Consider the following 27,783-nt stretch of genomic DNA (forward strand, 5'->3'; position numbering starts at 1 on the left):
ACCTCTTCGCTGGTTAGTTACTCCTCAGAGAAATATGGACATGCGTGATTGAGTTTTAACAAAAACCTCCTAAATCTTACCTGCCATCGTTCCCCCTGCACATGCTTGGTTAGTAAAAAACAATGGAGAAACTCTCTGCAAGGGGCAGGCTGTCTGATGAGACCAACTGACTTAACGGCCACTGCACTGACATGGAAATGGAGGCGGCTGATTTGTTCGACAAAAGTCTCAATGTTTGGAATGAAACCTGGGCAACTGCTCCACAGCAATCTCTGCTTCACAGAGAGCAAATGCCAGACCCAGCCTTGCTGCTGGTTACAAGGTGCAGACTATTACACCCACCCCTTCTGCTGGTTACAAGGAGCAGACTATTACACCCACCCCGTCTGCTGGTTACAAGGAGCAGACTATTACACCCACCCCGTCTGCTGGTTACAAGGAGCAGACTCACACCCCAATGTGCACACTAGTTAGAAAGAACAGACTATTACCCAGCACAGCATGAAACTAAAATAGTTGGCTTTAAACATATTGCGGACTACAATGCTAATAGGCCTTTAAAAACGAACTGCAGGAGACCGATAGAGCTCATGACACCAGACTCCCCGACTGCGGGCCGTTCGCCACAACTCACCGACTGCGGGCCGTTCGCCACAACTCACCGACTGCGGGCCGTTCGCCACAACTCACCGACTGCGGGCCGTTCGCCACAACCCGTTCGCCACACTGTGTATTACACAATTGTACTGGCATGTGGCCTGGGTATTATACTCCTGTCTATTTCAAGTATTACTGCTCTGATTTAAATAGACAGAGCAACATTTTATTTTATGTTTTGTTACCACTTTTTAGAATATGGATTTGTTGTAGATCTTCTAATTCTTTCTGCTAACTGGATTCCACGGTTTGCTCGGGTACTATAGATTCTTACACTAAAGACCAGCATTGTGGCTGCAGGGAGGGACTGTTGGGGTGTCTGTTATTTATATTTTGTATATTTTATTTTATATTTTAAGTCCCTTTAATGCAAATTCACAGAACTTTGCCATGATTCCTGTCTTTTCAGACCAGCTAAGACAGAGGGAGCTACATTAGCCAAAGAGACAAATAAATTGCGCAAATATAACCAGCACTGCATTGGAGATTCTAACAAGAAAATAAACTGATTTTAAAGGTATTTTGACGCACTTCAGACACATCAAGGCATATGAACAAGATTCTCAAATATCTGGGTGATTTTATGAATGGGCATATTGCAATTAAAATGTAAAACAAGTTTCTCTCTGCACGTTTTAGCAGAGATCCTAAAGAATCACACCCACCATGTACCGGCATTCAGGGTTACAAATCCTCCTTTGTTAATTAACCTAACCTATGAGCATGTCTGCGCTAGTTTATAGAACATAAAGACGAAGTTTATGGAACATGCAGACGAAGATCCACCATGTGCAAAGAGTGTAACATATCAGCCAACAAGGAAACTACATGTAGCCTCCGTAATAAATTAATTGAAGTGAAATTGATTTTTTTCTGTCCAAAACATAGTGTGTATCTTCTCTTATGGTTACTGCATCATGGAGAGCTGCAGGCCGAGGAGGTTCTAAAAAAAAAAAAACCCCATCAAAATATTGTATCAGTGCTTCAATGCATGTTCTTATCACCTGTTATGGTATCTTCTGTCTAGAACAGTCTAGTTTTCCATCGGGACACTACGACCTCCAACTTCCAATGTTTCAGGACTTGGAAGCACAGGAGAAGATGCCACTGAATGGGAGATGTTAGAATGGGCAGAAATGGAGAGTGACCACAATATAAAATGGCCATTTAATTTAGTTATTTAAGCAACATATATGGCTTCCATTTGCAAAGTACAGCTAGCATTTTTAAAGAAAAACACAAAACTGCTGGACTGAAAAGACAACAAACATCTTTTCAATTAAAAAAACAAAAAAAAAGTTGTTCATACAGCAATCTGCTCCAAAACTGTTCAATGAAGAGTTCTAAAAAGGTCTCATCGATCACTGGCTCAGAGACTGCCGAAGAATCTCGTACATCAGTTGATCCTAAACAGAGCAAGAAAACAAATCTTGTAAAAAAAAAACGTGAATTCAGGATAATTTTAAGAAAACAAGCAGTTATGTCACCAAAGTGGACCAATGTTATTCAGAAATGGGGTTTCCAGAAATAATGTTAAAGGGTTATTCCTGCGTCCATGACCAATTCTGCTTTTTGAAGTGGTCATGGTGGTAGTGCAAATACACAAAAATAAGTCCCGCGCTCAGACTCTCTCTACTCCTGGGTGGCAGTAAAGGCCATAGCACACAGCAGCCCCAATACATACAATACAAATAAATAAATAAAAAGTTACTTGCGCACCATTCCAAATCCCTATGCATATTTAGATAAACCGAGGTTATTAGTTGCAGTCCAATGGCAATTACATGTAAGCCCACATGCTTATTATGGGTTCATACGTATGCAGGGGTTTAAAAAACAAATACCCCACTCTGTCTCAGAGATTTGTTTGCCTGAAGCTGAAGGAAGCAAAGTGAATGGTTAGTGTAGGACCCACCGAAGAGTTCTGCCTTGACTTGGCAGGTGGGCTTAAATCTTACATATCTTACATGCACCCCCACTTCCCGATACCATAGTTTACTTTTGGTTTTTACTCTCTCCCTCTTCTTGCAGGCTCAGGGCTCAGAGTGCGTGCCTTCGTTCTGATCTGGTTAAATGGTCTAATCAAAGGCTTACCTATGAAAAGCCTTTGATTGGACTGCACGTCATCTGTTGTAAAGCCAGGATGGGGTGTGGAAAAGAGCTTCACCAGGAGATCGATTTCAGGTAAGTAAAACCTACTTAATCTATTTCTGTAGCAATCACGAGGGGGACCTATAGAATAAGGTCTAGTATGGCATTATTTAGTTAAAATATACATCTTTATTAAGGTTGGAGTAACTCTTTAAAGCCCTGTTCCCAGGGCATTGTGGGTACTCTGGTCATCTCATCAGCACTTACTAAATGTAGGAGAAATGGCTTGTTGAGTATGTCTGTGTGTTCTCGAGTCTTTTAGGGAAACCCACTGTTAAGTCCTTGGGGAAGGGACAGAATACCACTTTAAAACTGTGGGAAGCATAGAGCATAGGTGTCTACGTGCAAATACTGATGGCCATCTATTCCCACAATTCTAAGGCAGCCTACGGGAAATCCAACAGTGTCTCAGGCAAAATAAACCACCCATAATAACAGAGTTGGCTTCCTACTCGGCCCAGTTAATATGTCCAGAAAGTAAAGTAATGACTGGAGGAAGCATCCTGCATTCTGACAATAGGGCCAATAAGATATTATAAAAGAAATGTCTGAAAAGTAAAACATTAAAACAAATACCAAATAATCTAACGTTCCGTGACACGTCGTGTTTTCAGCAGAGAACACGCTGCATATTTTAAATCATCGTCTACGCCTCTGGCCAAACGTAACGCAATGTTATTGCCCTTTCTTTTCTTACATGTGCTGACGTGTTTGGAAAGAATCCAGCTCAAAGGTCTTCCTACTAAAATAAAACCACAGAACTCAAAAGGTAAAAAAAAAAACTAATCCCCCCGCCACCCAAAATAAACAACCCAAAACAAACACTCAGTGGTAATTAAAGAGGTAAAGTGCTGCGGGATACGGGAAGTAGTGTAAGGACATACATATGCTAACTAGAAGCGGGTCTATTGACTATGCCCAGTGTACAGAGAGTCCCGACTGCGCGGCAGTATGAAGGATTTGAAAGGCTTTATGACTGATAAGGGAAAGAAGTTTAGTGAAAGTTCCCAATCAGTACGTGGGATTTGCACAAAGGCCCAGCAGATTCCGCCTCTTTTAGTATTAGATTGAGACACTGACAGCTGAACTCAGAGCAGCAACGTGACCCATGTAATAAAGGGACTCTTGTATTCCCATACAGGCATAGGCTGTAAAGATACACATCAGAGCGTCTACAATGCACACATTCCACAACGCCCTCCCCATTTATATATCTAGAAATTGCAGAATTTACCCTACAGTTGCTAGGCTGGTTCCAGTACACCATTAACTCTCAGTGCCCCAGTAGTGGTTGTAAACCACTCACCACACCTGGCCTTCACTGGGTTAAACCAGTTTGAGGGTGTGTGTAGCTTTACTACGACAATGAATCTTCTGTGTTCGTGTCTGTCCCATGACATAAACTGTACACTATGAGGAGTGATGCCCAGCACAGAGCGGGTTAAACTGGCAGACATTCAGCATGAAGGTATTGGGTAACAATGGCTGCACTGTCTATCTTACAATGTAGGTTATGTATACAGAGCAAAGCAGAGCAATCGCCGTGGAAACCATCGGAATGTTACTGCTGATAGCTCCTAATTCACGCCACTGGCCAACAAAATTCCCTTCTTGTAGAAACACTACTTATTTTGGTTAATTTTATTAAGCATTGGCTTTGAAGCGGAGGACGGTACATACGCAAGTTATTGTGCTCGTATACAACTCCCATCACAACTAGCAAGTCATAAGCCTGGTAATTTCGCCGGCTGAGAGTGATGCAAGTTGCAGTACAAAGTGGCATTAGGGGTACTTCTGAACACGAGCCCTTCAGTGGGTGGAGGCCGAAATTAGGTCACACAACTGTTTAAATAATTTAGGAGGATTTCAGATGTAACTACGTGTCTTGTGATGCCGGATCAGTGTTGGGGGGTCTACTACGGAGCCAAGGGGGGCCTGCAGGTCTCGCTCTGTGTTTTTGGATTCGCTTTTCAAATGATTTATTATTTTGAAAAGTTATTTATTTTTGTAATTTGTTTTAATTTAAAGGATCACTAAAGTTTCAGGAAAACAAAGCGGTTTTACTGACACTATAGTGCCATGAGGGAGCCCCCACCCTCAAGGTCCCCCTCCCATGGCACTGAAGAGGTTAAAACAAGAGGCTGGCTTAACCCCAAATGTAAACATAAGAGTTTCTCTGAAACTGCTATGTTTGCATCTGCAGGGTTAAAACCTGGTGGACCTGGCACCCAGACCACTTCATTGAGCTGAAGTGGTCTGGGTGACTATAGTGTGCCTTTAAATTATTGATTTTTTTTATATATGATGTGATTTTTGATATGTTAATATTTTTAGGTAAAAATATTACTTTAAAAGTTTTTCCACAGATATTAACTTATTTGAACAGCTTATCCAAAAATCTTTAATCAAGGCCTACATTGGTGACAAAAATGAAAATGACTGAAAAGGTTACACAGTGATTAGAAAGGGTTTGGCAATAACAAGCTCAGCACCACTATAAATGTATCTTTAGATTGTAAGCTCACAGGCTACCTAACTAACTACTTCAATGGCTAGATCTCCGCTATCTTTCCCTTTTGTATTGGTCTGTGTATATTGTATGTTCTCCCCTAATTGTACAGCGCTGCTTAATATGTTGGCGCTTTATAAATGCCAGTAATAAACAAATGAAATGAAGAAAAGAAAAAAATGTAATATATATATGTATGATTAAAGTCAGTAAAATCATGGTTTGATCTGGTCACTCACCTTCTTGGAGACAGAGGGCTTTACTTTGGTAAACGCCACTTCAAAGTGTTTCTGGCTTACTTTGATTTCACCTGTAGGAGAAACATGGGGGGGGAAGTTTTTTTTTTTTATTATCAGCTGATCCATTTTGTTCCTTTTTAGCATCTCTACAAATTTTTTTAAATTTTTTTTTTTTTTTTTAAAGGCATAAAATGTTGCCTTAGTGGTTATCAAGATAGATTTCTTAAGAGGTCACAGTAAGTGCCATGCGCTGGTTACCTGTTGTATAATCAGATTAACTCTGCAAAGGGCAAATGTCACAAGCTCTTCACAAACAATCGTACAAATAGAAGATTATCTGCTGTGCACCTGATAGCCATAAATGCAAATCACGTGATCAGTGACCTTCACCCGCCGATAGCGGTAGAGACGTGTTTATATTTACGCAGAGTGCTGGCACTTTCAACTGACTGACACAAAATTTAAACTTTGGTACTGAATGCAAAATAATGCATCTCGCAGAAAATAATGGGGAAAAAAATTTATCGAGATTTCATAAATCAATATAACAAATTACTAGGAAGTAATAGCAATATAAGCTGTATGACAAGAGCTTAAAAGAGACACACTAAGCACCAGAACCGGCACACTGTATTTCGGTGGTCATGGTTGTAGAAAGCAATGGGTGCGTGTAAAGATCAAATGGTTTGACTAATTCAATTAATAATTAAAGAATGGATGATACCTGCACCTGAAGCTCACCTCCCCTTAATATTAGACACTGCAAAAAGGAAATGGACTGGTTAACCTCTAATACAAACCTGTGCCAATATCTGGATTCTGTTGCAGCATTTTATATCTCAACGCACTCACTGACGCTTCTCGAACCAGAGCGGAGAGATCTGCGCCCCTGCAGGACAGATAAAGGCAGGTAAATCGTGTGAATTATGTCTGGCAGCGGGTACATCTTATCAATCACAATGACTTTCACACAGATAAAACTGAACTCTGACCAAACTTCCAAGAGGTGAAACGTTTGCAAACACATGTAGAAATAATATACACAGATATATTTATAGGTAAACCCTCTGCCACATTGTCAAAGTAAACGCTGTAATATACACACAGAGAGACCCGGACATCATTCAATTCTATGGGATCATAACACACAAACCCACTAGAGTTAAAAAGCGCTACAAAGCAATTCCACTGATCACACAGGATGATTGGAATTATGCAATAAACGGCTATCAGCCTCGTTGATATATAGCCTGGTTTATTGAGTTGGGCTGTGTACATCTCTCAGGCAGACCCACGTACTGTGAGAGGAGGGACAGCTCACCCAAGTTGTGCATGTGATGTGTAGACGCCCGCAAACAAACAACTTGGTCAAAGTTCATATCGACCAGCTGGAACTTAGTATTCTGGCTGAATGATCAAAAGCTCAGATGTTTTCAAATATCTGGTACTTGCTAAATAGTCAGACTCAGGAGATGACCAAAAAAAATGCCTGAAAACGCTCTTAAACATTCCAATAGAAAGCACATGCAAAAATTAAACAAAAAATACTCCATAAAAGGTTTTTGTAAATGGCTGCAAAAATACCCACAAACGTTGTAAGAAGCTATCACCCTGCTCATAAGCATCACTCAATCTAATCTGAACTCATTTCTGAAGAACACCAAAGTCTAATTATTAATGTCTCTATAGAGATACATTGTGTACTGACTCATTAATGTCTGGGTAAAATATCTTATGGATAAAAGCAATAAAATGTACCTGCAGATTGCAATAAACATGGTATCTAGTAAATACACAAAAAAATAGGTTCTTTACAACCCTCAACACTATATGCAAATTCAGATTTAAAAAAAAAAAAAAAATTCTGCGAGTCCCCAGAGCCGCAATATGTGCTCTTTTATATGATAGTAATGAATGCGCATCGAGACATCTCGCGGAGCTGTTTCAGGCAAGAATCTTGGCCTTGGAAGCCGATGCACTCTATGAGTAACATATCCGCTGGTATCTCTGGGACATATGCAGGAAGGAGACCTCTAACATAGGTTTGTAGGTTTTCTGGTATTATTGTTCTGGTATCCCTCTGAGGCGCAGATTATTTCTGCACGCCCTATCCTCCAGGTCAGTTAATTTCAGCTCCGTAGGGGTGAGCTTTTGTTCGATCTGTTCCACGTGTGTGGCCAGATCGTTATGTGCTGAGGCAAAGTCCTCCATTTTAGATTCAACATGTGATATCCTTTTACCCAGTTCTTGAACATCTTTCCTTAATGAATCCATTGAATGCTGCCAAGTTGTAATCAGCTTCTGTGACAGTGCACCCAGTGCCTGCTGTAGGTGACTTTTTGTGAGCTTGTCAGGGTCTGGATCTATCTCAGTCGGAGTAGGGTACTCTGTGCTGTCAGAGCTGGCTCCGCCATCTTGAGAGAAGGCCTGAATCTCCATCTGCACGTTTTGTGAATTATTCCCAAAAAAGAAACGTTTTTCTGCCTTTGTGGCGTTCTTCTTTCCCTTTTGTTGTGCCATGTCGCCTTTGTTGTCTATTTATGTGCTCAGATTGTCAGGATGGCATCAGATTGTGACCCTGTGAGTCAGAGCTAAAGGATTATGCATCCATTGCTCTCAGCGGTTAGCCACGCCCCTCCTTTAATTTTTTTTTTTTAATACGTGTATATTGAAGTTAAAGTAGAAGTTGTCAGCAGTGAAATCACAAGCAGCATAAATGATAAACTTACGTAAAACAATCACAGCGCACATCGGAGGCAATTTCTTCCAGGTTGATATCCGATTCCAGGGGTGGTCGGGTGCCATTCTAAAAAAGGGTCAATTAATAAATGAAGTAGGTGTAACAAAAAGTACATTTCAAAACAAACAAAAAGATACAAAAAATTAAATATCTAGAAAGGTAAACATAGAATATTTAAAATAAGAGAATTTCTACTTTGGCTCTTAAAATTTTTTTTGCTATAAAATATGTTTATGTTAATATGTGTTGTGGGTATTTACGCATGTGGCCCACTCACGCCATGGTATCAGGTTTAGGCTCTGATCTGAGGCATTTCATTGTATTGATGTTGACTGCACTACAATGGATTTTCGGGGTGATCTTACTTACCTTGGTGATTGTCTTTAAAATGGCAAAGCGATCAGCCGGGGGCGGAAGACCCACATAGAGGGTTTTGTCCAATCGCCCAGGTCGAAGAATGGCTGGGTCAATGATATCTGAAAGATTGTGAAAACAAGTGTTTTATTAGGGACTGCAGACCGAAACAATGGTAGAGTATCGTCACTGGGAGATTTATCAAGAGGAAAAAGGGATCCTCTGTCTAGTGCCGTTAGACTGTGAGAATGGGGAGAACCCAGCACCCAGTAGCGTTTATTGTGTCTTTAGGTTGGTGTACAGTACCTCAAATTCGCTACGAAACGAGGCTGGAAAACCCAAGTATTCTAAAAGCGCCACTCTACCGTATAAAACTCCTTCTCTGCATCCATTGATAGGAGCAGAGATGGCACATTCAAGCATCTCGTTCTCCAGACTAGATCTACCAATTGTCTAGTGTTTTTGTAGAGTTGGTGGTTTGCGATAAAGCTTGGATGCCAGGATTTTAGCGTCTGTGTTAATAAGGGAGATTGGTTTGTAGTTACCTAACCTAGTGTGATTCCCTTCCCTTATCAGGCAGCAAAAAAATGTTAGATAAAGTCATCTCTGGTGTCAATGTCTTTCCCTCCATGACTTCACGGAATAGTGTGGTTAGGTGGTGAACTAGATGTTTGCTAAATGCTTTATAGTAGCCACTATTGAATCCATCTGGGCTCAGAGCTTTGCTGCCCTTCAGGAAGGAAATGGCACCAGTAGCCTCTTCCTTGGTGATTCCGCCCCCAGGCATTCTAATTATGAAACCAACAGGGGTGGGAGGGATAACAAATTAAAGAATCCCCGTAGTTAATCACATGTGCTCTGATATCCATTGTGTGGTCTGCCGTGTGATTATATAAGGTTTGGTAAAATTTACTGAATGCCTTGATCCAGGGATGCATTTTCCAAGAAGTAGTTCTGAATTACCTTTGAGATATCGCCATCACTTTCTGGTCTTTTAATAGCGTCCTATTTAGGCGCCGTGACCACGGAGTGAGGGGGGTAACATCTTTGAGCTCAAGAATTTCTACAGCATTCAGCAGCCAGGGATTTTTTTTCTGTGGACTTCTCTCTGCACGCATATTAAAACGTTTGTCTGCTCACATTTAGCTTTAAGTGCCCAGGTGCTTGGGGTGTTTCGTTTAACATTGAGTCATGCTGATCCTATTGCGGAACTAAGAATCTTCTCAAATTGGAATGAAAATTTTAAAAAAGCCTCAAAATGCGTCATTGCAGAATGTTTTCAATGACAAAAAAGAAATAAATCTTATTTTTGTGCTGAAAGAATAAACACGCTGAATACCAGCCTCCTCTCGGTGGAACAGAAACCTTACATTATACAAGACAGGGCAAGACTGTTTGGTCACACAGTGCTGCTGTTTGAATAGGCAGATAACTTTGGAAGACTATCAGTGTTATTCAGTAAAGTGAGAATTCAAGGTGAATTTCAAATTTAAGGAAAAATAGCCAAACTGGATAAATTCTCCAAGTTAGCTATGCTATCCATTCAGCTACTCTGGCCTTACATTTAAAATTCACTTTGAAATCACCTTTAATAAATAACCCTGTAGGTGTTTGCAATAGGTTCCACATGTCAGCAGTGAGATTGCAGGGGAGCCACACATTTCCGGACATTCTACTCCACGACTCTCCAAGTTACTTACCTTTAATCCATGGGTCGCAGCTCCTTTCCACCCTCACTAGAAATGACCACCCAACCTATACACCTTATAAAAGCATTGGGAGGTAGGACCTACGCATGGCACCCACCACGCTGCACATACAATGCGGACACAAAGCAATCAGAAAGTGGCGGTCTGACAGCTGAACGAATACATCCCAGCACCTTTATAAAAATGCCTCTCTCTCTTGAAATCTGCTGTTTTAGAAAGTGATGAAGAGGTGACACTCTGTTAACCTCTAATGCACCTCAGTAAGCTGGAGTGCTTTAGGGGTGCGGTGTGTTCCTTTAAGTGCTGTTCTACAACGCTAGAATGGAAAGTAAAATTCTCAAAGATTAATGTTTCACTCGGGAACTCAGTCCGGCTACAGTCAATATTATTGTTGTTGGTATTTATATAGCACCAACGGATTCCGTAGCGCTTTACATTATTATTAAGGTGACTTTAACAACAAATGAGAAACTATTACATCATCTGGCAGGTTTATGGGTTAACAAGGCCCCTGCTTGAACAAGCTTACAATCTCTAGAGAATACAATATATTAGTAAGCTCCCTCCCCTTTTGCAAAGAGGTCAGTAGCACAAAGTCTACCAGACTGATAACGTTTATTACAAACAACCCACAAAACTCCGGAGAGAAACAAAAAGTTTATAGAAAATATGTCTCACCTCTGATCTACATGGTCTTAATTCAACGCTTTTTCCTACACTGGCCATCTCATCTCCAACTTAAGAGGACCATGGACTGCAAGGGGCTAACAGAGCCAGGGCAAACATTCTGTGCCAGAATTCTAAGGTATCACCTGTGCCACCTCACTGCTAACATTACAGGAAACCGATATTGGCAGGGTTTATATGTACAGGCCAAAGGTCTGGTCCAAACTATGACAGTTTTATTGATATAGAGACAATTTCACTAAATAAAATCATTAACGCAGCAGAGATAAAGTGAGGCAGATTAAGGCAATTAAATAATAAAAAAAAAAGGTTTAAAACTGAATTAAAAAAGTAAATGTGTATATTTTAGCAATAACAAAAAACTCCCCCCCCCCCCCCCCCAATTCTATTGAAAATATATATTGCTATGTCAATATTTAGACCCCTTACAGTGACTACACTTGCTCTTTTCTTTCACAGGCAGACATATCCAACGCTTGCTTGATGAGGAAGTAAAACTTAAAATTCCCGTCTCCTTTCAGGAATGCAGAAAGGGACTATAGGGCAAAGCTCCCAGCATGCCACAGTGTGACCTCCATCTTGTGTCAAGTACCAGAGATCTTATCAAAGGCAGTATGAATTGCCTCCTTATTGGACGGAGGTCTTGCTGTTGCTAAGTAAATAGTACTTAGCGAAAGCAAACACTGCGTCTGCTTAAATATCTGCTACTGTAACCCAGCCTTATCTAATCAGCCAAGGCAGGCTCCAGATGAAAGCCATCTCATCAGGTTTTAGGTTCATGGCGTACACATGTACATACCGTGAGCTATGCATTGCGGGAAATTGATTACATTTTAAGTGGTTCTGAGACATCATAATAAATCACAACACCAAAAGTAGCGGTTTATAAATGCATTATTGTCCCATTATACATTCTTTGCAGATCTTAGCTTTAATACTACATGGTTGTGTTTTTTACATTAGTGTCAGTATTAAGGCAGTTGAGGGGTTAATGTTTAGTGTTCGTGTAGTGAAGAGGGGTTAATGTGTAGTGTTTTAGGGTAGTGTAGGAGTTAATGTGTAGTGTGTTAGGGTAGTGTAGGAGTTTATGTATAGTGTGTTAGGGTAGTGCATGGGTTAACATATAGTGTGTTAGGGTAGTGCATGGGTTAACATATAGTGTGTTAGGGTAGTGTATGGGTTAACATATAGTGTGTTAGGGTAGTGTATGGGTTAACATATAGTGTGTTAGGGTAGTGTATGGGTTAACATATAGTGTGTTAGGGTAGTGTATGGGTTAACATATAGTGTGTTAGGGTAGTGTATGGGTTAACATATAGTGTGTTAGGGTAGTGTATGGGTTAACATATAGTGTGTTAGGGTAGTGTATGGGTTAACATATAGTGTGTTAGGGTAGTGTCCGGAGTCAACGTGTAGTGTATTAGGGTAGTGTAGGGGTCAACGTGTAGTGTGTTAGAGTAGTGTCCGGAGTCAACGTGTAGTGTGTTAGGGTAGTGTAGGGGTCAACGTGTAGTGTGTTAGGGTAGTGTAGGGGTCAACGTGTAGTGTGTTAGGGTAGTGTATGGGTTAACATATAGTGTGTTAGGGTAGTGTATGGGTTAACATATAGTGTGTTAGGGTAGTGTCCGGAGTCAACATGTAGTGTATTAGGGTAGTGTAGGGGTCAACGTGTAGTGTGTTAGAGTAGTGTCCGGAGTCAACGTGTAGTGTGTTAGGGTAGTGTATGGGTTAACATATAGTGTGTTAGGGTAGTGTATGGGTTAACATATAGTGTGTTACGGTAGTGTATGGGTTAACATATAGTGTGTTAGGGTAGTGTATGGGTTAACATATAGTGTGTTAGGGTAGTGTATGGGTTAACATATAGTGTGTTAGGGTAGTGTCCGGAGTCAACGTGTAGTGTGTTAGGGTAGTGTAGGGGTTCCTGGTGTGTCGGTAAGCAGAGGGAGGCTGAAATAATGACATGACAGTCACTCTTGTGGTGTCACTAAAAACCCTAGACGGCATTATGTTCCTTTAACATTCACTTCATGTTTGTCTGTCTTTTATATAAAACAATGCCTCCGTTCTTTCTTTATTAATATATACACTACGTGTACACCCCATTGCTGCGTGTAGTATATATTCGTAAAGCAAGGATACTCCCACTAATCTCTGGCAGTCCAGAACATGTCTAATTAGTATATTATGTGTTTGGTGACATGCTCTGCAGTTTATATTCTAACAGTCACCTGGTCGGTTCGTTGCTGCCATGATGAAGACTTGTCGTCGGCTCTCCAGTCCGTCCATCTCAGTCAGCAGCTGATTGACAACTCGTACGCTGGCTCCGGCCTGCAGGAAAATAATAATATGTCTATTACAACACTGAGCTCATCTTACCGGGAGACAGGAGTGAATTCTGCATAACTAGATCACGTAAACATGTGTGCGTCATGTGAGGGATGTATGGAAAGTGGATACTATACAGCTCTGCCTTACATAATGCGATAGTATACAGCTCTGCCACATATAATGTGATAGTATACAGCTCTGCTGGGTAACGATAGTATATAACGTGATAGTATACAGCTCTGCTGGGTAACGATAGCATATAACGTGATAGTATACAGCTCTGCCACATATAATGTGATAGTATACAGCTCTGCCTTACATAATGCGATAGTATACAGCTCTGCAGCATATAACGTGATAGTATACAGCTCTGCTGGGTAACGATAGTATATAATGTGATAGTATACAGCTCTGCTGGGTAACGATAGCATATAACGTGATAGTATACAGATCTGCTGGGTAACGATAGCATATAACGTGATAGTATACAGCTCTGCTGGGTAACGATAGCATATAACGTGATAGTATACAGCTCTGCTGGGTAACGACAGTATATAACGTGATAGTATACAGCTCTGCTGGGTAACGATAGTATATAACGTGATAGTATACAGCTCTGCTGGGTAACGATAGTATATAACGTGATAGTATACAGATCTGCTGGGTAACGATAGCATATAACGTGATAGTATACAGCTCTGCTGGGTAACGATAGTATATAACGTGATAGTATACAGCTCTGCTGGGTAACGATAGCATATAACGTGATAGTATACAGCTCTGCTGGGTAACGATAGTATATAACGTGATAGTATACAGCTCTGCTGGGTAACGATAGTATATAACGTGATAGTATACAGCTCTGCTGGGTAACGATAGTATATAACGTGATAGTATACAGCTCTGCTGGGTAACGATAGTATATAACGTGATAGTATACAGATCTGCTGGGTAACGATAGCATATAACGTGATAGTATACAGCTCTGCTGGGTAACGATAGTATATAACGTGATAGTATACAGCTCTGCTGGGTAACGATAGTATATAACGTGATAGTATACAGCTCTGCTGGGTAACGATAGTATATAATGTGATAGTATACAGCTCTGCTGGGTAACGATAGTATATAACGTGATAGTATACAGCTCTGCTGGGTAACGATAGTATATAACGTGATAGTATACAGCTCTGCTGGGTAACGATAGTATATAATGTGATAGTATACAGCTCTGCTGGGTAACGATAGTATATAACGTGATAGTATACAGCTCTGCTGGGTAACGATAGTATATAACGTGATAGTATACAGCTCTGCTGGGTAACGATAGCATATAACGTGATAGTATACAGCTCTGCTGGGTAACGATAGTATATAACGTGATAGTATACAGATCTGCTGGGTAACGATAGCATATAACGTGATAGTATACAGCTCTGCTGGGTAACGATAGCATATAATGTGATAGTATACAGCTCTGCCTTACATAATGCGATAGTATACAGCTCTGCTGGGTAACGATAGTATATAACGTGATAGTATACAGATCTGCTGGGTAACGATAGCATATAACGTGATAGTATACAGCTCTGCTGGGTAACGATAGCATATAACGTGATAGTATACAGCTCTGCTGGGTAACGATAGCATATAACGTGATAGTATACAGATCTGCTGGGTAACGATAGTATATAACGTGATAGTATACAGCTCTGCTGGGTAACGATAGCATATAACGTGATAGTATACAGCTCTGCTGGGTAACGATAGTATATAACGTGATAGTATACAGATCTGCTGGGTAACAATAGTATATAATGTTTTAGTATACAGCTCTGTTGTGTAATGTGTAAACGGTATACAACTGTAAAAAAAACTCACCTCATGCCCTGACCTACGAGGACACAAAGCATCAATTTCATCAAAGAATATGACACAGGGGGCAGAGTTGGCAGCTCTTTGAAAGACCTGACGCACAGCTCGCTCGCTCTCACCAACATACTGAAGAGAAACAAAATACAAAATGTATAACATTACGGTCTATAACGCTAGTTTCCCCTAGCTAGAGAACAGGTGCAGGTGATGATGGCAGATGAATTGGTGTGAAACTGATAGACAGACACTGCGGGAGTCAGCCTTCACCAAAGTGGAACAGCAGCTACTCCGCGGGTAACCAAGCTTGGATTGAGTTCTGATAACAATTAACTTAGAAACAAATTTACCGTATATACTCGAGTATAAGCCGACCCGAATATAAGCCGAGGCCCCTAATTTTATCCCAAAAAACTGGGAAAACGTATTGACTCGAGTATAAGACTAGGGTGGGAAATGCAGCAGCTACTGGTAAATTTTTAAATAAAATTAGATCCTAAAAAAAATATATTAATTGAATATTTATTTACAGTGTGTGCGTATGTGTGTGTGTATGAGTGCAGCGTGTGTGTATGAGTGCAGCGTGTGTGTATGAGTGCAGTGTGTGTGTACATGAATGCAGTGTGTGTGTGTATGAATGCAGTGTGTGAATGCAGTGTGTGCAGGGCCGGTGCAAGGATATTTGCCGCCGTAGGCAAAAAAAATGTTGCCGCCCCCTCCCCCCCCATATGTCCTGACTTCCCCTCCTCCTCCCTCAGTGGTCCTTACCTCCCCACCCCCGTGTTCCTTCACCCCCCCCCCCCCCCCAGTGGTCCTGACTCACCCCTCCCCGAGTGGTCCTTACCCTCCCCTCCCCTAGTGGTCCTTACTTCCCCCTCCCCTCCCATAGTGGTCCTTATCCCACCCCCTCCCTCTCATAGTGGTCCTTATCCCCCTTCTCCCTCCCATAGTGCTCCTTATCCCCCCCCATCCCTCCCATAGTGGTCCTTATACCCCCCTCCCTCCCATAATGGTCCTTATCCCACCCCCTCCCTCCCATAGTGGTCCTTATACCCCCCTCCCTCCCATAGTGGTCCTTATACCCCCCTCCCTCCAATAGTGGTCCTTATCCCCCCCCTCCCTCCCATAGTGGTCCTTATCCCCCCCTCCCTCCCATAGTGGTCCTTATACCCCCCCTCCCTCCCATAGCGGTCCTTATACCCCCCTCCCTCCCATAGTGGTCCTTAACCCACCCCCTCCCTCCCATAGTGGTCCTTATATCCCCCCCCCTCCCATAGCGGTCCTTATACCCCCCCCCCCCTCCCATAGTGGTCCTTATACCCCCCCCCCCTCCCATAGTGGTCCTTATACCCCTTTTTTTTGTTATTATTACATTTTTTTTTATTATTATTAATTTTTTATTATTATTTCGTATTTTATTTATATTTTTTTTTTTTCGTCCCCCCTCCCTGCTTGATATATGGCAGGGAGGGGGGCTCTCCTTCCCTGGTGGTCCAGTGGCAGTTCAGTGGGGGGGAGAGGGGGGCTGGCAGAGCTGTACTTATCTGTCCTGCAGCTCCTGTCAGCTCTCTCCTCCTCTGCGCCGTCCGTTCTGCTCTTCTGTCAGCTTACACTGTAAGTCTCGCGAGAGCCGCGGCTCTCGCGAGATTTACACTGGGAGCTGACCGAGGTGCTGAACGGACGGCGCAGAGGAGGAGAGAGCTGACAGGAGCTGCAGGAAAGGTAAGTACAGCTCTGCCAGCCCCCCTCTCCCCCCAGTCTGTATTATGGCAATGCAAATTGCCATAATACAGACCTTGACTCGAGTATAAGCCGAGTTGGGGTTTTTCAGCCCAAAAAATGGGCTGAAAAACTCGGCTTATACTCGAGTATATACGGTATGTGAAAATGGCAGCAATGCTCCCGTACTCAGCAAATGAAAACCATCAGGATCCAGATTGCACTAGAAGTCTAAGGTGGCTTCAGGTGAGGGCAGGAGGAGGGCATGTTCTGAGTGTAAGTTAGTGTGTAGCAAAGTACGGCCCAGGTTAATGGACATGCTCCCACAGTCCAGTCCTGGTTTCAAAAAACACCATTATTTTCTGAATCTGAGACAGAAAGCCATGGACCATTTGGATGCACCATGAGTGGTGTGGAGACCACCGATGTAGCATTGCAGCTGGACCCAAGGCTTAGCAAACAGCCAGACTTCCTTCTTAGCGCTAGAAGAAGTGTGTGCAGTGAATTATGGGAATGTGGAGTTCACCTTCAGATGCTCTTGTTCCTTATGTCATACAGGTGAAACGTTCTATCCAGTCTAGAACAGGTTGCCTTGTTATAACAATATCTGTTCACTCTTAATACCAGTAAACCTTTACAACAGGTATCTCAAACTCTCCTCCCTCCTTCCCGATGTTCATGGCCTACAACTCCCAGAATTCTTTGAAATAAAAAGATTGTGGGAGAATTATGGGAGTTGTAGTTCAGCACAATGTGGGTGTCCGTACTTGAAATGCTGGCTTTAAAACAAGTTACTGTATGGCTAATCTCCAAATATCTAGGACTGAGGCTCATTTTGATGCTCTGTGGAGGAACGATCTGAGATATCACAAGGGGACCATACAGTGATTAACTCCTCATCTATATATTTAATCACATGCACGCCATGATATGAAGATAAATCACTGGATATAATTCTAAAAGTTGAGCAAAACATGTTCAGCTGGTTTCTATGGCTACGGACAAAACTCACCATGTTTAACAGCTCGGGGCCTTTGACGGAGATGAAATTAAGTCCAGACTCATTGGCTACAGCCTAAGAGAGGTAAACAATAAAAAGTTTGAAAAAGAGAAAAAAAATAAAAAAAAGAGTGCAGATTTTTGAGTTCAGAGATGGCTAGACTGGGCATTTGTGAACTACAATTCCCAGAATGCTCAACTGATCTAAAAAAAAAAAAAAAAAAGTATTCAACAAATATCTGCATTGCCCAGACTAGCCACACTGACCGCATTGAAACATAGAAGAGGAATAGTAAATATTTGTCACAGTCTGGAGAGGTTTCAATCTACTCTTTTTGCCTTGTGTATTAAGCACCAACATATTTCAAGGTGCTGTGCAACAGTTAAACAGAAAACAACGGTTAAACAGAAAAGAGAAACACATTGAGGCGAACAAGAACATAATGTCAAGATGTATGATTAAAGAATTATAGATTGCATCATATATAGTAATCTTCCCCATTTATATCAAGGCTGGCTGTAGTCCAGTGGCACCCAGGTTAACCATCACAGCCACATGGTTATTGATACAAATATTAAAGATAAAAAATGTTTCTAAGCATCCTTCTTGTGTTGCAGTATTTCATCTGAATGCAAGGGGAATATATTTTGCTCAGAAGGATGATAAACAGATTAAGAAATATATAAAAATATAACATTTTAGGTATTTGTGGTAGGATTTTAGTTATAATAAAAGGAACCCCCCATATGTGAGCACTGCGGCTCTGGGTCCTTCAAGAATACATAATATTACAGTACAGTTATTTACAGATTAAAGTATTCACTCACTTTTGCAAGCAATGTTTTGCCACAGCCGGGGGGGCCTGCGAGTAACACGCCAGCGGGGGCCATCAGACCGAGAGCCTTAAACTGCTCGGGGTTCCTCACAGGCGCCTAATATAAAGGAAAACAATTCACATCAGACAAGTAACCGCGCCAGATAGCAGCTCAAACCAGATCTTACTACCGTCTGGACAATAAACACCAAGGGGACAGATAGCAGCTCAAACCAGATCTTACTACCGTCTGGACAATTAACACCAAGGGGACAGATAGCAGTATGTAGTGAAAAACTAAAAAGATGATTACACAAATGACAGAAGTAGAAATTTTTTTTCAGGAATTAGACTGCTGCATATAAAGGTTGTGTTCATTTATGACAAGTGGAAAAAGAGATATTCAGAATATGTAAAAAAAAAAAAAAAAAAAATTGGTCCTTCTGCTAGACAGCTGCTCAGTCCACCAAGTAATATTTGTGTACAGTTCCTTGGTTCTCACCAGTATGGCCATTGTAAGCTCCTCGCGGATTGTCTCCAAGGCTCCGATGTCTGCCCAGGTCACGTCGGGGACAGTTGCGAAGCCTTCTCTCTTGGCAGAAGGCTGGACAGAGGGCAGAGCGTTCAGGAAATCGTCCATCTCGATGCGCAAGCTCTGCAGAACATCCTCAGGTAAGGGGTCCTGGCTCTTCAGCAGCTCCAGCAGTTTGTGAAACTCTTCCTGGAAAGAAAAGACCTTTAACCTGCAGCAGTGTATGTTACAAGCCATCACACAGGGAGATGGGCATCAAGGCATTATAAGATGTTTTCCTTTAGCAAGAGGCTATCAAAATACTAGGATTTCTTTAGAAAGAGTCTAAAGGCCTAAATGTTTTAGATCGGTGCCCCCCATGGAGTGGGAGTGGAAAACACAAGAAGAATCAAGTAAATATGGGGAGAAATCACATGTCACATGCTTTTTCTGCCTGAAGAAAGAGACCGCTGTTTTATTTAAATCTGAAGCTTTTGAATGAGACAGCTGTCTCTAGGCGATGAAGGTCCCTTTAACCCCGTAAGGACCAAACTTCTGGAATAAAAGGGAATCATGACATGTCACACATGTCATCTGTCCTTAAGGGGTTAAACTACATTTCCCAGAATCATTGATATGGAATTGAACAATTGCTGGCAATGGAAGACAGAACACTAAGCTCTAATGGGCTTTGCAGGACATGCCCCCCCTCTATAAAGATGCATTGTTCCCTATTGTTAGTTTTGTAAAAGTCAACAGTAATGTGCCTCATGGGATCTTAGTAAATACATTATTTTATCAATTCGAAGCCGATCAGTGGTTATTACAGGGCACGGTATACTATGCCATTCTGAAATATACACGTGTTTAAATAGCCTGAGATATTGTGGTTTCTCTCAAGAAAGGTTTCAGGAGCGTAAAAAAATGTGTTTTCAAATTTCTCCATTACATTCTCACAAAAAACAACCACCTGAATCTGGGTTTATTTAATGAGGGGATGTTAACGCCAATACTTGTTTTTCATGGACAATGAAAATCATTTTAAGTAAATATACAGAAAATTGATTGATTATTCACTTCCTGTAAACTATAAAGAATTTCACTTTTAGAACATACACTAATGATTATTCACACAAATACCCGATACATTGAGATACATCATATACATGCTTATACTAAATCTTCCGCTTACTTGAAGATGTGAATTAATAGCTATAAATTGAGTTCAAGTTACATATGGTATGAGCATAGATATAATGCCCTATGTATATTGCATGCAGAGCTGTGTGCATTGCACTAAGGACAAGCCTGGAAGACAGGGGTTAGTTGGGTTAATGCTTGCGTCTGACTTGACAAACTTGGCCGATATCAGTAATGGCCTAGCAGTGCTTAGCGCGGACATCATGATATGAAGGTGGTGCAAAGCTCTGCATATCAGCTTTTGGGAAAGTCAATATGTTTTAATGCTAGGTTATGCTTCTTATAAAGCTAAACTATTAAAAACACACAATGCATCCCAATGGAAAGTCTCCACGTGGCACCGGATTCCTGGCTTGTGTTTTCCTGCAGCCAGATAAGATTTTATTTTAAGGATGTGCACGGTGGATATTGCTGTTATATGTTTGACAATACGTTGCACAAACAACGTAGGGATGTAAATTATAAGGAATTTCAGAATTTCTACAGAATTCTCGGCTTTTGTTTTCCTGCAGCCAGATACAATGTCATTACATTGTGTAATAAGTCAATACACAGCCTAACTAACCCTCGATGCTTAACTCTTTCCCTCCCAATCTCATGCATACAATTTAGCAGGCAGGTAGTGTAACTATTCCTCTCTAAAAGGACCATCTACGCTGGAAGTAATCAGATTTTATAGAGGGCTCGCAATTTCCACTTGCATCAGGCAATTGGCAAGTGAAAAGTTAGTCTTGGCAAATAGAGATTCACCCCTGGACTATATGCTCGGGCTTGGAGTGGCAAGCAACTTTTAAGACCTAGCATCGAACTTCAAATTGTAAGCTCCAAAGTAAGTAAATCATTAAAATGAAATGAAATTGAAATTTAAAATGCCATTAAATACAAAAACAAAACACACACACTTTCACTTATTTTCAAAGCTCCTGCAGCCAGCTTGTTAAGGGGTTTAGAGTGTTCCTTTAATGTTTAACTGCTGAAATTCTGTATATGATTGTTGCCCAAATGAATATTATATTTACATACGTTCGTGTGTTCCATCTCTATTTTGTGCGTTTGGGGTTTTGATTCTGCACATTCGGTAGATTCTTCTAGGCAGGCCTCCTGTGGTTGCGGATCATCACGTCTGATGAGCACTCGGTTCACGGCACACGTGGCGGCTTCACGGCAAAGTGCCATTAAATCGGCTCCTACATACCCCGGTGTCAGGTGTGCCAGGCACTGGAAATCAAAGGATTCTGGGAGCTTCAATTTCCTACACAAAGTCTGCAGAATCCTGAGACAGACAACAACCAGGTCAATAGCAGCACAAAGAACTGAACTAAAACTCACAGAAACCCCTACTGTCCCCATAGAGCACCGCTGATTTATGACCTATTACGTCTCTGGAATAAAACGTTCAAAATCACCTGTAATTTGTGTTAACTATTCTTTCATGACATTCTCAATTTTTTTTTAATTTACATTACAGATTTAACAAAGTATATAACAATCAAGTCCAGGCACAGCCAGGGCACACAATGCAAATGAAGAGAAGAAATAGAAACATTGTTTAAGTTCTCCTCTCGCTATGCCGACTGCCAGGTACAAAGGACAGAGCTTATAACGATGATTGACAGGGAGTTAAGATGGAGGCGCCAAGTTACAGAATAAAGAGTGTCGATTTCTACATCTAATTTTATTTATACATATGGACATATTTTAATTACAGTAATAAGTAAACATAGTATTACAAATCAGTCCTATAGTACTTCAAGTTAGCCCCGTGGGCAGAGCTCGCTGCGGATGTAGAATGACCCAATGGTGTCTAAGTTAGTCTCTCCTCCCTCATATGAATCACATGGTGCTTTTCAGCTAAGTCATGAAATTGAATCTACTCATTACAATGGTCAATGTGCCAAGTTAACACCATATACACTTAACTCTTTGAGTGCCAGAGCTGGGTTTACAGACGCTTGGTTGGGAGTATAAATGTAGATTTTTGTGTTTGACTATTACACACGCTGGGTGTAATGTGTAGGTTACAGTTACTTATTCTGGTTTAATTCCAAATAATCTTCCTTAGTTTTGCTCCATATGTCCACCCCACCTCCCCCTTCCGTCCCAGCATGCACTGCTCCAGAAATAGTGCTGTATTGTCATGACTTGTGATTTGGCATCGGTGTAGCGTTATGTCCCACAGCTTAGTAATTAGTTTTCAGTAAACTGGTAACTGCACTGAAAGTCCCAGACATCCTTGCCAAGCCCAGAAAGCATTGGTGAACAGTGATTCACAGGATAAGATTATCGTTGTTACATTAAATCATGTTTTTTATGACTGTCTGGGTTATTTCACGGCGTGAGCCAAGCTCACCGAAGAAGCTGCAAAGCCTGCGGGTTCACATCAATATGTAGAATATGAATTAATGATATAATGTATTCAAAAAGAAAAAAATTATAACAACAGTTTAGTGCCAGCCTGGAGAGCTATTAAAATAAGGTAGTCTGTTGCACCAAACCAGGATTCAATGGGAACGTACAATTCCCACGCACCTCCAAAAGCCTAACATTTCTAAGTATCTCCAATAGAACACACTTGGACGCATGGCGGTGTGTATTGATCAGGAAGGATACATTACATTTACCTTAGTCTTGCTCCTTCATCTGGTATACCCAGACAAATCTCGCGGTCAAACCTCCCAGCGCGTCTCAGAGCTGGGTCCAGGGCGTCTGGGCGATTCGTAGCTCCAATGACGAGGACCTGGGCAGTCACTGCTGAACTGTTTAAGTCTGTGAGTAGGAACAATGAGACGGAACTTTAAAAACTGTCCAAATAAAATTACTCACACGAAAGGTTTAAGAACAAAAACAGAGAATAAGCTGTACTTACAGATCTAACATTGGGCTGTAATATCAAACCATAGGAGCACCCTCAAATGCATTGGGTTTAAAAAAAAAAAAAGAGTTATCTGCCAGGTATTCATTTGAATAATTAACTTTACTCATGGTTTCCATAAACAAAGGAAAAACCCAATTCTGGTCTGTCACTCTCTGGACAACTTTCAATGCAAAGCAGACAGCGAAAATACAATTTACAGTGCTCCCGCTGAAACCAATTTGAATCACCTCTGGATTTGCATCGAGCAAGAGATATTCAGAGATATTTTAATATATTTAAATATATGCCTTGAGTGTCACTTTAGCAGCATAAACTTTAACAGCAATGCATCTACCAGACAGCGAACATGATAGAGACGGCAATGCTACGTGCAAACAGTTAAACACGATAGAATTATACGGGCACGAAGAGAGGTTAGTATATTACTCACAGCACATAATAGGAAGGATGAAAATTATTAAACGAGTAAAGATTAGCTTCGTTATTATGTTGCATCCAAACCTATTTTTAATTAATTGCATATGATTAATGAGCATAGAACTAGATTATTTTCATACCATTTATTAATTTCTGTAGGAGTCCACCACGTTTCTATTATGTATCGTTTTGGAGTGATCTAACTGTACAGATTTATGATCCATTATGATCTATAAAATATTGATCCAAATATTTAAGGAGGCGTTAGCTTAGCTTACTGTTTATAGTGTAACTGTCACTCCTCTGAAATGTTTACCGTTAAATAAAATATTAACCCTGTCCGCTGTAGAAATTGCCTTCAATGGGGACGTGAGCGTCAGAGCTGGACTATGGAGCAATGGAAGAAGGTTGCCTTAGAACCAATGCAAATGTTATGGGTGTCACTGTATTAAAGCTGAATTCTGCAAACAAGCATCTTGTAAATAAATAAAACAGCCCGTGAAGGGTACAATTGGTAATCCTTACATTTTATAGCCGTGGACATTTTTTTTCCCCTAATACTGACGGGAAGGCTAAAACCTAAAGTTTGAGAAATGCACTTGATCACAGGCAAAGATGCATTTTGCAAACAGAGTTAAAGGACCACCCACACCTCAAAATCACTTTAGCTTGCTGCAGTGCTTTTGGTGTGAGGAGTACCCTAGTTTCTATGAGAAATCAGATCTTTTATAAATGAACCAGAGATCACCCCACTGCCTGTTAGCTCCCAGGAGAGAGCAGAAGTGGCAGGCACGCTTTATTTAAGATTGTCTGCCTCCCCCTCCTCCTACACAGACATCATAAAAACTCCTCAGCAACACACATGGGCACCAATTCTCAATGATAAGTCTCTGATTGGTTGTTCTTCATAAAGAGACTGAACAGGGGAGGGCTTGCTAAGACTGCGGTCCATAAAATCTGCAGCCTTTTTTAGGATATACTCCCAATGAGAAAACAACAATCCATCAGTTATAAACGTTCATATCTACTAACTAGGGATCCCCTTCCTCCCTCCCCTCAAGTGGGCAGTGGAGTGTTCCTTTATTTGGCATAAACCTGCAAAAAAGGGAAAAACGACCAATTCTAGCCATGGGTATTTATGGCTTTACCCAGCCTAACCGTGCTCATTTCATTGACCTTGTCAAACCAAGTTGATTTTACCGGGTGTTGAACCTACAGTAAGGGCACCAATAATGGAGCTCTCTCGCAGACAGCGCGAAGTATTACTTACCATCCATGCAGGTTAGTAGTTGGGCCACAATTCTCCTCTCCATGTCTTTGGAGGCGACCTCCCTTTTGGGGGTGATGGCATCGATCTCATCTATGAAGAGGATACACGGGGCACTGGACTGGAAGGAGGAATAGGACAATTAGTGTGACAAAGCTCACAGGCAGCGCGGTCTCATTTATCGAATTACAGACAGAAATCCCAGGAGCAGACCCGAAGCAGGCAATCGCTTAACTGGAGATACATGAATGAAAATAAACAGTCCAGTCTGCTGGACATCACACACTGAACTGGGAGTCGTGAAATACTGATAAATCAATGAAAACTTTTAGGTTGAAACAGACAAATTGAAGAATGTTTGAAATTTGGCTATTTTGGCCGATATCTTTCCATCCTGCCAAATGTCCACAAATCCCAGTGTAGGGTATGAGCCTGCACACTGCTTATAAGTCAAACCACGCAAGGCGTGAATACTAAATACTGTGTGTTTTACTAAAAACGTAGAACCTGGGGGCGGAGCCAAGCCACTGAACTGAATGGCCGCACGCCGTCTGAGCTCCGATCCAGACGGCCACTTCTACCGAGAATACACCGGCTACCCTCGACCTACCGGACTTAAACGAGTACCAGGGCAGCTGGAGCAGAGATGGGGCGGAAAACAAAATATTGGCGACCTCTGGAAACAGGCACAGGACGCTATGGGCACAAACATGGCCGCCCTTCAGGATGAATACTCCGACTTCTCAGACGACTTTACAACAAATCTGGAGGTAGAGCCTACACCAGCACCCATAAAACCCCACAAGTCGCCCCCACAAGCTGACTCAGCCCCTGTCAGGGCGACGGTACTGAAGGACCTACTCGCTGGGGTCCAGCTCGCACTTCAGACCGACATAGCCCAGATACGAATGGACCTGTAGGGTCTGACAGGCCGCATGGGCGCCCTGGAACATGGCACGAACCAGAATGCCAAACAAATGCAGCAGCTGCAGCAACAAGTTACTGAGCTGCAGCGGCAAAATTTAAAATTCGAACACCAGTTGGCGGCACTGGAGGACCAGAGGAGAGGCAAGAATATTAAGATAAGGAGCATAGCAGAGGAAACGCCGGAGACTGAGCTGCCCCACCTTGTACGGAGGCTCCTCTCAGCCCTCCTGACACCTAAACATGCCAAACAGATGATCCCTGAAGGGATGTTTCGTCTCCCACGCCCTGCTAAAGCAACAAGTTCCTTACCCAGGGACCTATTGGTTCGCTTCCCTACTCATAGGGATAAAATAGCGGTGATGAATGCTACGAGAAACCAGACCCCCTATGTGTTTGAAAATATGTCACTATCATTCTACACAGATTTGTCACGACCTACGATGGCCTGGCGCCGCTCTTTCCAACCTTTTACGTCTTTACTACGGGCACAAAGCATCGCCTATAAATGGAAAGGCCCACAAGCGCTACAAATCCTCCACGGCAACTCCCAGCACACGGTCCAAGACATGCAAGGCGCACGAGACCTCCTCCCTACTCTAGGCATAAGCCAGGAACTCCTACCTTTGAGAGGTACAACCACCGCATCGCCTGAGATGGGAGATCCGGCAACGTCCATTCCATTCGTCCCCTGACAACGCAAAGCCGCACACTATGCAGCTGCTACGACCTGACGAGACGTGCGGAACATAGGGGTAGAAGGGACAAACCCTGCATCCCTATGGACTGTAAAGCCCAAAACAGTTTAAAACAATCGGACTCCCTTTGAAATGTTCTATATATCTATAATCTCTTTTTTTTTTTATTATTTTCTTGGTTTCTCTTGTTTTAGCGGTTACAATTTATTTCTTGTCAGACAGGATAGGGCTGTTCCACCACCATACTCTCATGAGGGAACTCCATAAGGGCACACCCCTTACCACACGGCAGTAAGGCCATAGATAATGGTGGACCTGACTTAACTGGCACCCTTTTCCTCTCAACATGGGGGCTGTAAAACACTACCAGCCCCAAGGCACCCGAGGCCACATGGCGCCGCTCACACCCAACTCACAGAAGCTAGGCCACTAAAGCACCAACCACCTTCCCCCCCCACCTCCCCTGGGTTACGGGGCAGTTTAATTCCTCTAAAGTGTCACGAGACACGAGTCTTTAGCTCCATGCGAAGCACATAACATTATTTTTAATGCCACCGTCCGTGCTAGATACGCAGCAAGCTGAACTACCACAACAAGGCAGTGCAGATAGGCATTAGCGGCACACCAAGCACACCTACAGTAATAGGTACCCAGCCCACACAACACGAACTACATATCCCTTTTATGGATAGGTAAGCAGGATATTCGATAAATAAATATAAAAATGCAGTTCAAACATAGGCCATGTAATTGATATATACTGTTTGTTTTACCACGCTTGTTATAGCGATCATGGCTTGTCCAGCCGACTTGTTACACCTTGCATATGAAAAATAAAGAATTAAAAAAAAACAACAAAAAAACGTAGAACCTAAAAATCCAAAATGTATTTTTCTCTGATAGATACAAAAGCCAAAGTCCAATAAAAATATGAAATGTTACTTGTGCCTGCCTTTCGAGAATCACTGATAATATTGCACGAGTCCGGGCATAGAGCGCCATCTGTGGGTGAAATTCTCTTAAACGCTTTTTTTTTTTTATATATGTAGGTTGGAACTGGGAACAAAGCTAGGGAGCCCTCTAGTGGTTCCATAAATACCTTAAATCAG

General features: G+C 41.9%; 1 protein-coding gene across 1 annotated transcript in view; it reads right to left on the reverse strand.

The window, feature by feature from the left end:
- Positions 1–1,812: 1,812 nt before the first annotated feature.
- Positions 1,813–27,783, reverse strand: part of NVL (nuclear VCP like) — a 43,801-nt gene continuing 17,830 nt past the window's right edge. Inside the window, exons 11-23 of the mRNA XM_063444050.1 lie at positions 25,056–25,173; positions 23,115–23,259; positions 21,517–21,766; positions 19,285–19,503; positions 18,796–18,900; positions 17,981–18,043; positions 15,259–15,378; positions 13,278–13,377; positions 8,666–8,772; positions 8,286–8,362; positions 6,357–6,445; positions 5,557–5,627; positions 1,813–2,063 (exon numbers count right to left, since the gene is read on the reverse strand). Of these exons, the coding sequence (XP_063300120.1) occupies positions 2,019–2,063; positions 5,557–5,627; positions 6,357–6,445; positions 8,286–8,362; positions 8,666–8,772; positions 13,278–13,377; positions 15,259–15,378; positions 17,981–18,043; positions 18,796–18,900; positions 19,285–19,503; positions 21,517–21,766; positions 23,115–23,259; positions 25,056–25,173 (1,509 nt within the window). The 3' untranslated portion in view covers positions 1,813–2,018. The remainder of the gene's footprint in view (positions 2,064–5,556; positions 5,628–6,356; positions 6,446–8,285; positions 8,363–8,665; positions 8,773–13,277; positions 13,378–15,258; positions 15,379–17,980; positions 18,044–18,795; positions 18,901–19,284; positions 19,504–21,516; positions 21,767–23,114; positions 23,260–25,055; positions 25,174–27,783) is intronic.

This window comes from Pelobates fuscus, chromosome 2 (assembly GCF_036172605.1).
Source record: "Pelobates fuscus isolate aPelFus1 chromosome 2, aPelFus1.pri, whole genome shotgun sequence".
Lineage (NCBI taxonomy): Eukaryota > Metazoa > Chordata > Amphibia > Anura > Pelobatidae > Pelobates > Pelobates fuscus.